Source organism: Urocampus carinirostris, chromosome 3 (assembly GCF_059441175.1).
Source record: "Urocampus carinirostris isolate Australia breed hairy pipefish chromosome 3, RoL_Ucar_1.0, whole genome shotgun sequence".
Classification (NCBI taxonomy): domain Eukaryota; kingdom Metazoa; phylum Chordata; class Actinopteri; order Syngnathiformes; family Syngnathidae; genus Urocampus; species Urocampus carinirostris.
The window spans coordinates 3,217,258-3,228,929 of record NC_142351.1 but is presented as its reverse complement, the minus strand read 5'-3'; the positions used below and the strand labels follow the sequence as shown (position 1 = coordinate 3,228,929).

Sequence of the window (11,672 nt, the reverse complement as noted above, 5' to 3'; positions counted from 1 at the left end):
CGATATTCGCCAGCTGAACGCGCATTTGAAGGCAATGTAGTTTGAAAAGGGGGAAAACGAGCATTTGAATGCATGTACGTTGAAAAAGGGGAGAAACAGACAAAGAGGGCTTGTGAAGTTTTGTCGATTTAAGAGCGCTATTACTCGTGATATTGCGGTAAGATGTTTTCCGTTTGTGTGACGCCATTACGCATGCCGCGTTTTTTTGCGTTTTCCTATCGTAGATACCATCCATGGTACAAAAATGGTTGTGATTTTTTTTGTTTTTTTGTTTTTTTTGTCGGTGTAACAGAGTTGCTGCGTTCCCGAAAAGACGACAATCGAGTTTTCAAACCTCCGACCAGGAGAAAGGCTATGTACCCCAACTTAACAACTCGGACTTCCCATCTCAAGTGTCTTTCTAATCACATTTCCCCGGTTGGGGGTCAGAAAGCCCCGACTTTCCACATTTTGGAGACGCTTTTCGGTCGTATCTAGTAGGATCTCCTGAAACACCCATTTTCGTGAACGCAGCGTGTGATCCGTCCCACCTGTACCCACAATCCATTGCGGCAGTGTTTCGAAGGAGAAGGTGTCATGGCTGCCGAACAATAGAATGTGGAGAAAGTGCTCTAGTCGACTTCAATCGACGTCAACTCGACACCAGTATCACTTTGTGGTCCTTTCTACTGCCGAGTTGGAGCAATTTTTCGTTGAAATTCGGAGAGAATGTGCTCCAGTGGGGAAGGACCTTTTCAAGAGAAGCTTCGGGGAGCCAAAGAGTAGAGCGAGCGAGAATGTCGACGACCCGACGCTTTTTCCAAGCAGCTCGGGGAAGGTCCGTCATTTTCGCTTCTCCTACAAAACCTAAAGTCTAGGGAATCAAATTAAATTGAGCTACAACTCGTATGAAGTCGAATCAAAACTTCAATAGTTCCCTGATAAAACAAATGCGAAATGCCAACATGACTTCAAACAAAAAGTGCATGGCCATTTCAATTGAGCTTTGGATTGGATCCAACATGGCGGCCCGCACCAGTGCTGCGGCGAGTTGCTCATTTTTCTGCTTTTATATGTAACCGCGGTGTACTTGTCCCACCAAAGATCCACATTCACGCCGGACCGGATGATGAGGTTTTTATGATTACAGTTTCCGCAAATGAATCAGTCACAACATTAGCTTTTCTGCTGGCTTTGATCATGGCTATGAGAGTACTTGTGAAGTATGTATGAACCCTGTTTCCATGACTTCGTTTATATTAAATTTTGAGGTTGACCGTGTATTATGTACTAAGGCCCTTGCAACATCCATATCCGCTTGGTCATCCTGGAAGGGGGATGACCACACGTGCGGTCCTTTCCCAAGGTTTCTTCATTTTGCGCATCCTGACCTTTTTTGAGTGTTTCCTTGCCCTCTTGTAGCTTTCAGATCAGGTTGATGATACAATGGTGTTCAGTGCATTTTGTGAGTTTCTGTGAGTAAAGGCGTCACAAAAAAATGCGATTTGACTTGTGTGTTGCAGACATGGGTGAAGAATGTCTTCCTCCTGCGTGGCAAGAACCAGAGTGTCCAGGAACTGTTTACAAGATACTCCGAATTGTGTTGAACAGAGCAGGTTGGTGGTTTTACTTTGCGCAATCCGAGATATTTGGCCGTCGACGTCCACCGTACTTTCCTTTGGAATAAGGTCCGGCCTTCTGTCCTGCTCATTCTTTCAAAATATATACAGTGAAGAAAAGAAGTATTTGAACACCTGAGAAAACCTCATCTCATAAGCTGTATCGCTTCACCTTATTAGGGTCGCAGGGGGGCTGGACCCCATCCTAGCCATCTCCGGGGAGTGAGCAGGAGACACCCTGAACCGGTTGCCAGCCAATCGCAGGGCAGACGGGGAAAGACGACTCATTCACACCGAGGGACAATTTGGACCGGGCAATTCACCTGAAATGCATGTCTTTGGAATGTGGGAGGACACTGGAGTGCACGAGGAGAACATGCAAACTCTGCACAGTAGTAGCTGGATTTGAACCCACGCAGGAGGTTCCCATGACCTCAGAACTGTGCCGCACACGCTCTAACCACTGCACCGCCGTGCTGACCAGAGAAAATGAATGTTGATATTTGGTACGGTAGCCTTTGTCGGCTATTACAGAGGTCAAACGTTTCCCGTAGTCTTTCACCAGGTTTGCACACACTGCCGGAGATTTTTTGCCCACTCCTCCACGCAGATCTTCTCTAGATCAGTCAGGTTTCCGGGCTGTCGCTGAAAAACATAGAGTTTGAGCTGCCTCCAAAGATTTTCGATTGGTTTCTGGTCTGGATATGGGCTGGGCCATGCGAGAACCTTGATATTTTTCTTACAGAGCCATTCCTTGGTTTTCCTGGCTGCTTTCGGGTCATTGTTGTGTCGGAAGACCCAGCCACGACCCGTCTTCAACGCTCTGACTGCGGAGAGGAGGTTGTTCCCCATAATCTCACAATACACGGCCCCAGTCATCCTCTCTTTAATGCAGTGCACTCGTCCTGTCCCACGAGCAAAAAAATAAACCCCAAAGCATGATGTTGTCACCTCCATTTTTCACAATAGGGATGGTGGTCTTATGATCGTTCTCTTCATTCTTCCTCCAAAGACGCTTAGTAGCATTATGACCAACATGTACTATTTTGGTCTCCTGACCACAAAACCTTCTCCCGTGACTCCTCCGCATCATCCAAACGGTCATATGCAAACTGAAGACGGGCCTTGGCATGTACTGGTTTAAGCAGGGGAACCTTTGGTGCCATACGTGATTTCAAATCCTGAAGTCTTTGTGTATTTCCTGCAGTAACCTTGGAAACGGCGGTCCCGGCTCTTTTCAAGTCATTGACCAACTCGTGTCGTGTAGTTCCGGGCAGATTCGTCACCGTTCTCAGAATCACTGAGACCCCACGAGGTGGTCTCTCCGAATGAGATCGACCGTCATGTTCAGCTTCTCCCATTTTCTAACGATTGCTCCAACAGTGGACCTTTTGTCACCAAGCTGCTTGGCAATTGCTCTGTAGCCCTTTCCGGCCTTCTGGAGGTGTGCAATTGTGTCTTCGGTGTCTTTGGACGGCTCTTTGGTTTTCGCCATGTTACTGGTTCAAGTCTTACTCATTTCGTGGGGTGGACTTGGGTTTTTATGCAGCCGACGACCTCAAACGGGTTCATCTGATTCAGGATGATACATGGAGCGCGGGTGGACTTCTCATGGGCGGACCAACAGGTCTTTCTGGGTCAGAATTCGAAACAATACTCAGATGATCAAATACTTCTTTTCTTCACTGTAGCTTACTTTCTGGTTGAACAGACAAGGTTGCTCTCTGTGGTTTCTGCAACATCCTTGACAGTTAAGTCTTGACACAATGAAGCCCCATAAAGCAGTGAAGCCCTGCAGGCAAATGTTTCACACACGCGTTGTCTGCTTTAAGATGAATCATGTCCTCGATGACGCCATCTTGTTGACAGAATCATTTATAACGTGGTCGGTGCGTGCAATCAAATATCGGGGCGTCAATCTTGCGTTACTCTGGCACTTTTCTTCAAACGACACTCTTTGCTAGCGAATCACTCTCCGCACACGCGTTTGGCGGGGCTTCGAACGTCATCGACACACACATCGGCTGGCGCCGCACGAAGCGCTCTTCTGAAATACTCTGCGGGCACAGACGGGCACATGACTACTCGACATCTAAGGTTCGGCTGTGGAGTAGTATAAGGGTGTCTCCCTGGCTGATTCTTTTCAAAGACGTATATTTTGAAGTTCTTTTAGTGACGCTTTTGCTTTATTCGCGTGCGTGCGGATTTGACACGACCACGCGGACTTTTCTCTATTAAGAACGTGTGAGCAATGCTCCATTGAGTTTAAAGAGCCCTCGTGCGCTTTTCCATTGCGCCTTTATGCTGGAATGTTATTTTTATTAGGCCAAACAGGAACAAATCTCCTAAAATATGAAGAAAAAAAGTTCATTTGAGCGTAATGAAATAAATGGACTGCCATCTCTTGGCTTCAAGTCCCGAGTAAGGATTAAGTTTGAAAAAGTCGCACTCAACCTTTAAAAACACCCCCTCCCGTCGCTCCCGTCACAGTTTCTGCCTTACCTACGTTTTGTGACAACAGTTGATTTGCCAAGTTTTCTGAAAAATATTCTTGTTTCCCGGAAAACTTCTGAGAAAAATGGCTCCTTGCAAAATGATGCATTTCAAGCAGACGTTTTGCTTCAGTGCTCTTTTTAAACATCTATATTTTTGATACCTAGACTATGTAAACAATACTTTCCATAAACACAAATAACATTTGATTGCAAGAAGACTAAACTTATGGATGAACTTTGCAAAAATTCTCAGCCCCTAATTGCCCCTGGGCAATACAAAAATAATTATAATAATAATTTCCTTGTATTGTCATCCTGTGTAACAATGTACACAGAACGAAAGGTCGATTACACCTGACCCGTTGTAGCGAGCCGATGCAGCCGCAGCCAACAGAGGGCGCCGCCAACCCATTTTATAAGTCTTAGGTATGACTCGGCCGAGGCGCGAACCAGCGACCTCTCAGTCTCAAATACAGTGGGACCTCGGTGATCGCGGTTTAATGGGGACCAAAACCACCCGCGAAAAGTGAAAATCTGCAAAGTAGCCACGCCCCTTCAAAAAAGAAAAACCCTTTGCAGTACACTTCCCCTGTATACAGTACAATACAGTACACCATATGGAATACGGTGAGAGAGAGAGATTCTTGTTAAACAAAGCAAATTGAACTTTGAACCCGGGATTACGTTTTCATCTGGGCCGATTTTCTCGGCCTTCCGACGGCGGATCCGAATAAGCGCCGCATTTTCCATTTTCTTCTTCTTGACGAGCCTTTTGGCATCTTTCCTGAAAGAGATTGCGGCAGTTTTGCGGACGTTCCTCTCTTCCTTCCGGCCGTATTGTCGGACTCTCGCTATTTCCTGCTTTTAAACTCACTTTTTCCTAGGCGGCGAACATCTTTGGCTTTTTCTCGGCTTGGCTGGATGCACCGAGTGATAAAGAGCGTTTCGCCAAGGGCTTCGAAAAACCTTTAGACTTGAAAATTCGCCGCGAGAAAAAGGCGAGCTCACTGCCAGCTATGGCGAGAAGCGTACCGTATAGGAGGTAAGCGCGGTCTACTGTAGTCGACGGGCCAATGGGAGTCGAGTATTCGCCGAGTGCCGGCCAATCGGCTTGCGTCGATGGCCGTACACGTGCGTTTCTTTGTGTTTTCAAATGACTCGTTCTAATTGAATATTTTCTTTTCAAATGTTGTAAAATAATGTCCTTTCTAAATTTGAATATTTTTCATGATTCATTTTTGATTTTTTTGAATTGATATTATTATTATTATCAGTATTTTTTTTTTTTACTATTACTGGTCGCAAAGCTCTGAAGCCGCGAACACGGAAGCGCGAAGTAGCAAGGTCCCACTGTAAACGTGACTTGTGTCTTGCAGACGTCAGCCGAGAATATCTTGCTACTGCGCGGCAGGAACCAGAGTTGCCTGACTTTGAAATTGAGGAGGAGGACGATGTTCCAGTCTTGCGAGTGACCGGGGTCCGTTCAACCGCCGAAGATCAAGGTCAACCTGAAGATAACGGTCGGCAGGAGCCCGGAAGTATCAGCTCCCGTCAACACGTGGAAACAGATGAGGACGACTCGCAGTCGGAAGGTGGTAATACATGTTCCCAGTGCGGGAAAACCTTTCGACGCAAGTCTTATCTGAAGTTGCATATGAAATTCCATGCTGGCGAGAAGCCTTTTGCCTGCTCAATTTGTGGTAAAAAATTCACCCAAAATGGGAGCTTAAAAATGCACACCAGAACCCACACTGGCGAGAAGCTTTTTCCCTGTTCAGTTTGTGGAAAACAATTCTCCCACAAAGGAAACTTGGAGTTACACATTAGAACCCACACTGGCGAGAAGCATTTTTCTTGCTCAGTTTGTGGTAAAAAATTTACTACAAGTTGTCATTTAAAAAGACACACATTAACCCACACTGGCGAGAAGCCTTTTTCTTGTTCAGTTTGCGGTCAACAATTCACCCACAATGGACAATTGAAATCACACCAACTAATCCACACTGGCGAGAAGCCTTTTTCTTGCTCGGTCTGCGGTCAAAGATTCACTTCAAGTGGGCACTTAAAAATACACACCAGAACTCACACTGGCGAGAAGCCTTTTTCTTGCTCGGTCTGCGGTCAAAGATTCAGTTCAAGTGGGCACTTAAAAATACACACCAGAACTCACACTGGCGAGAAGCCTTTTGCCTGCTCAATTTGTGGTAAAAAATTCACCCAAAATGGGAGCTTAAAAATGCACACCAGAACTCACACTGGCGAGAAGCCTTTTGCCTGCTCAGTTTGCGATAAAAGATTCACTACAAGTTGCAACTTAAAGAGACACATCAGATCACACACTGGTGAGAAGCCTTTTGTCTGCTCAGTTTGCGGTCAAAGATTCTCTAAAAATCAGAACTTAAAAATGCACGGACTGTTCCACACCGGGGAGAAGCCTTTTTCCTGCACAGTTTGTGGTCAAAGATTCACTAAAAGTGAGAACTTAAAAATACACACCACAACCCACACTGGCGAGAAGCCTTTTTCCTGCTCAGTTTGCGATAAAAAAATTACCTTTCGTTGGATCTTAAAAAGACACACACTAACCCACACTAAGGAGAAGCCCTTTTCTTGCGCAGTTTGTGGTCTAAGATTTACGTTGCGCTGCTTCTTAATACGACACACACTAACCCACACTGGGGAGAAGCCTTTCACCTGCTCAATTTGTGGCAAAACATTCACAGAGAAAGGGAGCTTAAAAAAACACACAATATCCCACACTGGCGAGAAGCCTTTTTCCTGCCCAGTTTGTGGTCAGAGATTTAGCAGGAGTGGAATGTTAAAGAACCACATTAAAACCCACACCGGTGAGAAGCCTTTTTCCTGCTCAGTTTGTGGAAAACAATTCTCATCTAAATTCTCTTTAAAGTCACACCAAAAAACCCACACTGGCGAGGAGCCTTTTTCTTGCTCCGATTGCGGTAAAAAATTCACCCAAAGTGGAAAATTAAAACAACACACTCTAATCCATACAGGGAAGAAGCCTTTTTCTTGCTCAGTTTGCGGTAAAAAATTCACTACAAGTGGAAACTTAAAAACACACACATTAACCCACACTGGGGAGAAGCCTTTTTCCTGCTCAGTTTGCGGTCGAGGATTCACTACAACTACGAGCTTAAAACAACACACACCAACCCACTCTGGGAAGAAGCCTTTTTCCTGCTCAGTTTGCGGTCGAGGATTCACTAGAACTGCGAGCTTAAAACAACACACACTAACCCACTCTGGGAAGAAGCGTTTTTCCTGCTCAGTTTGCGGTCGAGGATTCACTACAACTGCGAGCTTAAAACAACACACACTAACCCACTCTGGGAAGAAGCCTTTTTCCGGCTCAGTTTGTGGAAAACTATTCTCACAGAATGGAAACTTAAAATTGCACCAAAAAACCCACACTGGTGAAAAGCCTTTTTCTTGCTCAGTTTGTGGTCAAAAATTTGCCCTAAATGAGCATTTGAAATTACACCATCTAACCCACTCTGGAGATAAGCCTTCCACCTCTTCAGTTTGAGGAAAACGATTCACACACTTTCCCACACAAACGAGAAGCCTTTTAGCTGCTCAGTTTGTGGTAAAAAAATTCACCCATAATGGACACTTGAAATTACACCAACTAACCCACACTGGCGAGAAGCCTTCTGGCTGCTCAGTTTGCGGTAAAATATTCACACGGGGTGGGAGCCAGGAAATACACACACTAATCCACACTGGCGAGAAGCTGTTCGCTTGCTCAATTTGTGGTGAAAGATGCACTGAGGGTGGCAACTTAACAAAACAAACTAGAACCCACACCGGTGAGAAACCTTTGAGCGGTTAACTTTGTGGTGAAAAATTCATCCATACCGGCACTAGTCAAGTCAAATTTATTTATGTATCCCTTAATCACAAAAATGTCTCAAAGGACTGCACAGGATTACAGTTACAAAATTACACAATTACCTGATCTTAAACCATGAAATGACACACAAGAACCCACTCTGGCGACAAGACTTTTTCCTGCTCGGTTTGTGGTCAAAAATTCACTAAGAGTTCAACATTCAATTGGTTAAGTTTCATACAGGTCATCTATAGGAACATAACGGCCACAAAACCATTTGCCCTCACCTTTTTTCAACCACTGAATGTTACCACGTAAAAAAAAGACACATTCATTCATTCACACGAAGTGAGCAGACTCTCCAGTTGTATCATAAAGATTTGTGACCCCAAAGTCTTCATATGGATTCAAAAGCTTCACGATTTGCATATGTGTCATGTTTCTTGATAGATGATCTATTTGATTGTCCGCGTGAAACTTTCCCTGTCATCAATAATCTCATTTCATTAGCTGTATCGCTTATCCTCATTAGGGTCGCGGGGGGGGGGGGTTGTTTGGAGCTTATCCCAGCCATCCCCGGGCAGTGGGCAGGGGACACCCTGAACCGGTTGCCAGCCAATCGCAAGGCACGGTGACAGACAACTCATTCACTCATTCACACCTAGGGACAATTTGGAGCGGCCAATTCACCTGAAATGCATGTTTTAGGAATGTGGGAGGAAACTGGAGTGCCCAGAGGAAACCCACGCAAGCACGGGAAGAACATACAAAGTCCGCACAGGAAGTCTGGAGCTGGTTATCAATAATTATAATAATAAGATGGCCGACATAGATCTCTAGGGTTGTGGCCTGTTCTCACCAGAGCAACAAAGCTTGGAGAGCCCGCGGTCCTCTCCGTCCCTGTCGTCCGGATGATAGCAACCTCTGTGAGGTCCACAGCTAAAAGAGTTAAGAACTCGGCTTTTTTCATCTTCCTGTGAGGCCATGAGCTGCTTCTCACACACTCCTCCCTTGAGTGACTTTTGTTCTCAAAGGTACACATCAAGGGTGAGTGCAAGAACCTGTCTTTGGTGTTTTGGGCAAATATCCCATGTTGGCACGCTATGAAAACAATCCCTGATCATTGAAATGAGTCTGTTATCTTCAAACCGGGTTCATTGATCGGTACTGTGAACCTGCTGCATCATTTCTTCCACCATCCCCCTTGCTAACGGTAAGGGAAATTATGGTTTATGGCCAGACTATATTATATACTTTCACTTTTATGTATTTATGTTGACTCAATAACTCTACAGTTAAGTTTTCGAGTTGCTTTTCGGAGCGAACGCCTCCAAGGTCAAGAGCATAAAATTCCCGAGACAAAGGAACATTGTCTCTACAATTTGGAGGCCACCGGTGGGCTTCCTGTTATCAAACGGGTGCACAGAACTCCTTTCGGCTGACCCGTACCACCCAAGGACAGGAGCATAAGATTCCCAAGCCAAAGGAACTTTGTCTCTACAAATTGGAGGCTACTGGTCATTTTCTCAAGACTCCCATCTATTTTCAAACAATGAACTGCTGTGATGTATCATTTATTTTACTCGCACACCGTCGACTGACCAACATTTTACACTGCATTGAAATATGTCATTCGTGTCTAAACCAATCAGAATGCGCTTTGGTGCACGTGTTTTATTCTATCCGCCAATCAGAAATCTAGGAAACGGTAAAAGAAAGAGGCTGACTCATCAGTCCGCGGGATGATTTCACAGCGATCCGAGATCGCAATTTTGCCTCGTTTCGATGCGCTCGCTTTGCTTTAATAAACAAGTTTGATTGTAAGTCGAAAGTCTCTTCTTTCCTGTGTCCTAGAGGTGTTTATGTATGCAAAATAAAAGAATAATGCGCACAAAAGAGCCAGACTAGACGATTGAATTCATAGTTTCAAATAAGCAAAACTTTCAAATGAGTTTGAAAAGAATGGAAATAACAACGTACAAAATGATGAATGACATGGCTGTCCTTTTTTAATCACTGGAAGAAATGTGCTTTCTTTTCCCAAAACAGGACAAGAATATTCATGAAATGGTAGTCCGTATGGCAATTCGTGAGTGACAAGTACAGTGGCCCCTCGGTTATCGCGGTCAATGGGGACCAAAACCACCCACGATAAGTGAAAATCCGCAAAGTAGCGGTGCACCTTAAAAAAAAAAAAAAAGAGCATTTTGTGATAAAAAAAATCTCCCACCAAGGAAACTTGATGTTACACACTGGAGAGAAGCCTTTCGCTTGCTCAATTTGTGGCAAACAATTTTCTCAGAATAGGAGCTTAAAATCACACAAATTAACACACACTGATGAGAAGCCTTTTTCCTGCTCAGTTTGTGGTCAAAACTTCACAGAAAGTGGCAGCTTAAAAAAACACAGACTAACCCACACTGGGGAGAAGCCTTTTGTCTGCTCAGTTTGTGGTAAAAGATTCACCGAAAGTTGGGGCTTAAAAAAACACTCACCCACACTGGGGAGAAGCCTTTCGCCTGCTCAGTTTGCGAGAAAAGATTCACTCGGAGTGGGGATTTAAAAAATCACACTAGAACCCACACTGGCGAGAAGCATTTCGCCTGCTCAATTTGTGGTCAACGATCTCTCAGAATAGGAGCTTGAAATCACACAAAATATCACATACTGATGAGCAGCCTTTTTCATGCTCAGTCTGCAGTAAAAGTTTCACGGAAAGTGGCAGCTTAAAAAACATATACTGACCCACAATGGGAAGAGGCATTTTTACTGCTCAGTTTGCAGGTAAAAGATTCATTGAGAGTGGGAACTTAAAAAAACACACTAGAACCCACACTGGTGAGAAGCCTTTCGCCTGCTCAGTTTGCTTGTTCATCTCCTCTCACGTGAGAGGAGCTGCCAGAGAGTGTGAAATGAATCATACCGTAAATTTTCAAGTTATTAGCGTGTTACGATTGACAAACCTTAACAAATATGTAACAAATGTTGATTTATAGCTTGGTTGAATTAAGAAAACGTTTGCCTATCCTACGAAAAGCATTTTCAAAAGACGACGAGGAACAGATTCATCGATCCTGAGAAAGATATGAATTTCAAAATAGCGGATGAATCGAACTTGAGACGGATCATAAGAATAATAAAATATACATGGAAAATAAATGAAGAAGAGAGAATTTCTACATGGTCATTCAGATTGAGGCTATTGATTTACCAAAAATCCCAATATGTAAGCACGATTGATTCATCGGGAATGAAAATCCATTTTTGAAAGACAAGGGACTGGAAAGGACAGATTGAACGGTGAAGAGGTGGCTCATCTGAACGAAGAGGAACAAAATACTGTTTGCTGCGATGTGGGACGCGGCTGGAAAAATGAACAAAACGTCCATTTGTACATTGTCATCCGCGGGGGTGCCGGGGCTGTCTTCGGGCAGGGGACACCCTGAATCGGTTGCCAGCCAGTGGAAGAGCAACTCAAAGACAACGGAGTCCAGCGTTTTACAATGTGATCCACATTGCATCCTGTCTGACAGGTAGGACCTAAACCACAAGAGTACAGTTCCTGAGATACCAACGCGTTCCAGACGAACCAATAATATGTTGTGGTCGACCGTATCAAAAGCACCGCTGAGATCCAGCAGCAGTAACATTGATGAAGAACCGGAATCTATTGCTAAAAGGAGATCATTGGTTACTTTAGCCAGGGCTGTCTCAGTAGAGTGATTT

General features: G+C 44.5%; 3 protein-coding genes across 8 annotated transcripts in view; 2 read left to right on the top strand and 1 right to left on the bottom strand.

The window, feature by feature from the left end:
- The window catches only part of LOC148368337 (uncharacterized), a 51,893-nt gene extending 43,418 nt beyond the window's left edge, over window positions 1-8,475 (top strand). For 2 of the 3 annotated variants that reach the window (XM_088330288.1, XM_088330287.1), the window contains one exon: window positions 5,470-8,475. In XM_088330288.1, the coding sequence (XP_088186414.1) occupies window positions 5,470-7,640 (2,171 nt within the window). In that variant the 3' untranslated portion in view covers window positions 7,641-8,475. Of the gene's footprint in view, window positions 1-551; window positions 818-1,502; window positions 1,596-5,469 lie in introns of those variants that run through there. The other variant, XM_088330290.1, reaches the window with a different exon arrangement.
- LOC148368316 (uncharacterized) overlaps window positions 1-11,672 on the top strand; it is a 310,091-nt gene that overhangs the window by 29,576 nt on the left and 268,843 nt on the right. The window lies entirely within an intron of this gene.
- Window positions 1-11,672, bottom strand: part of LOC148368334 (uncharacterized) — a 113,324-nt gene that overhangs the window by 49,477 nt on the left and 52,175 nt on the right. The window lies entirely within an intron of this gene.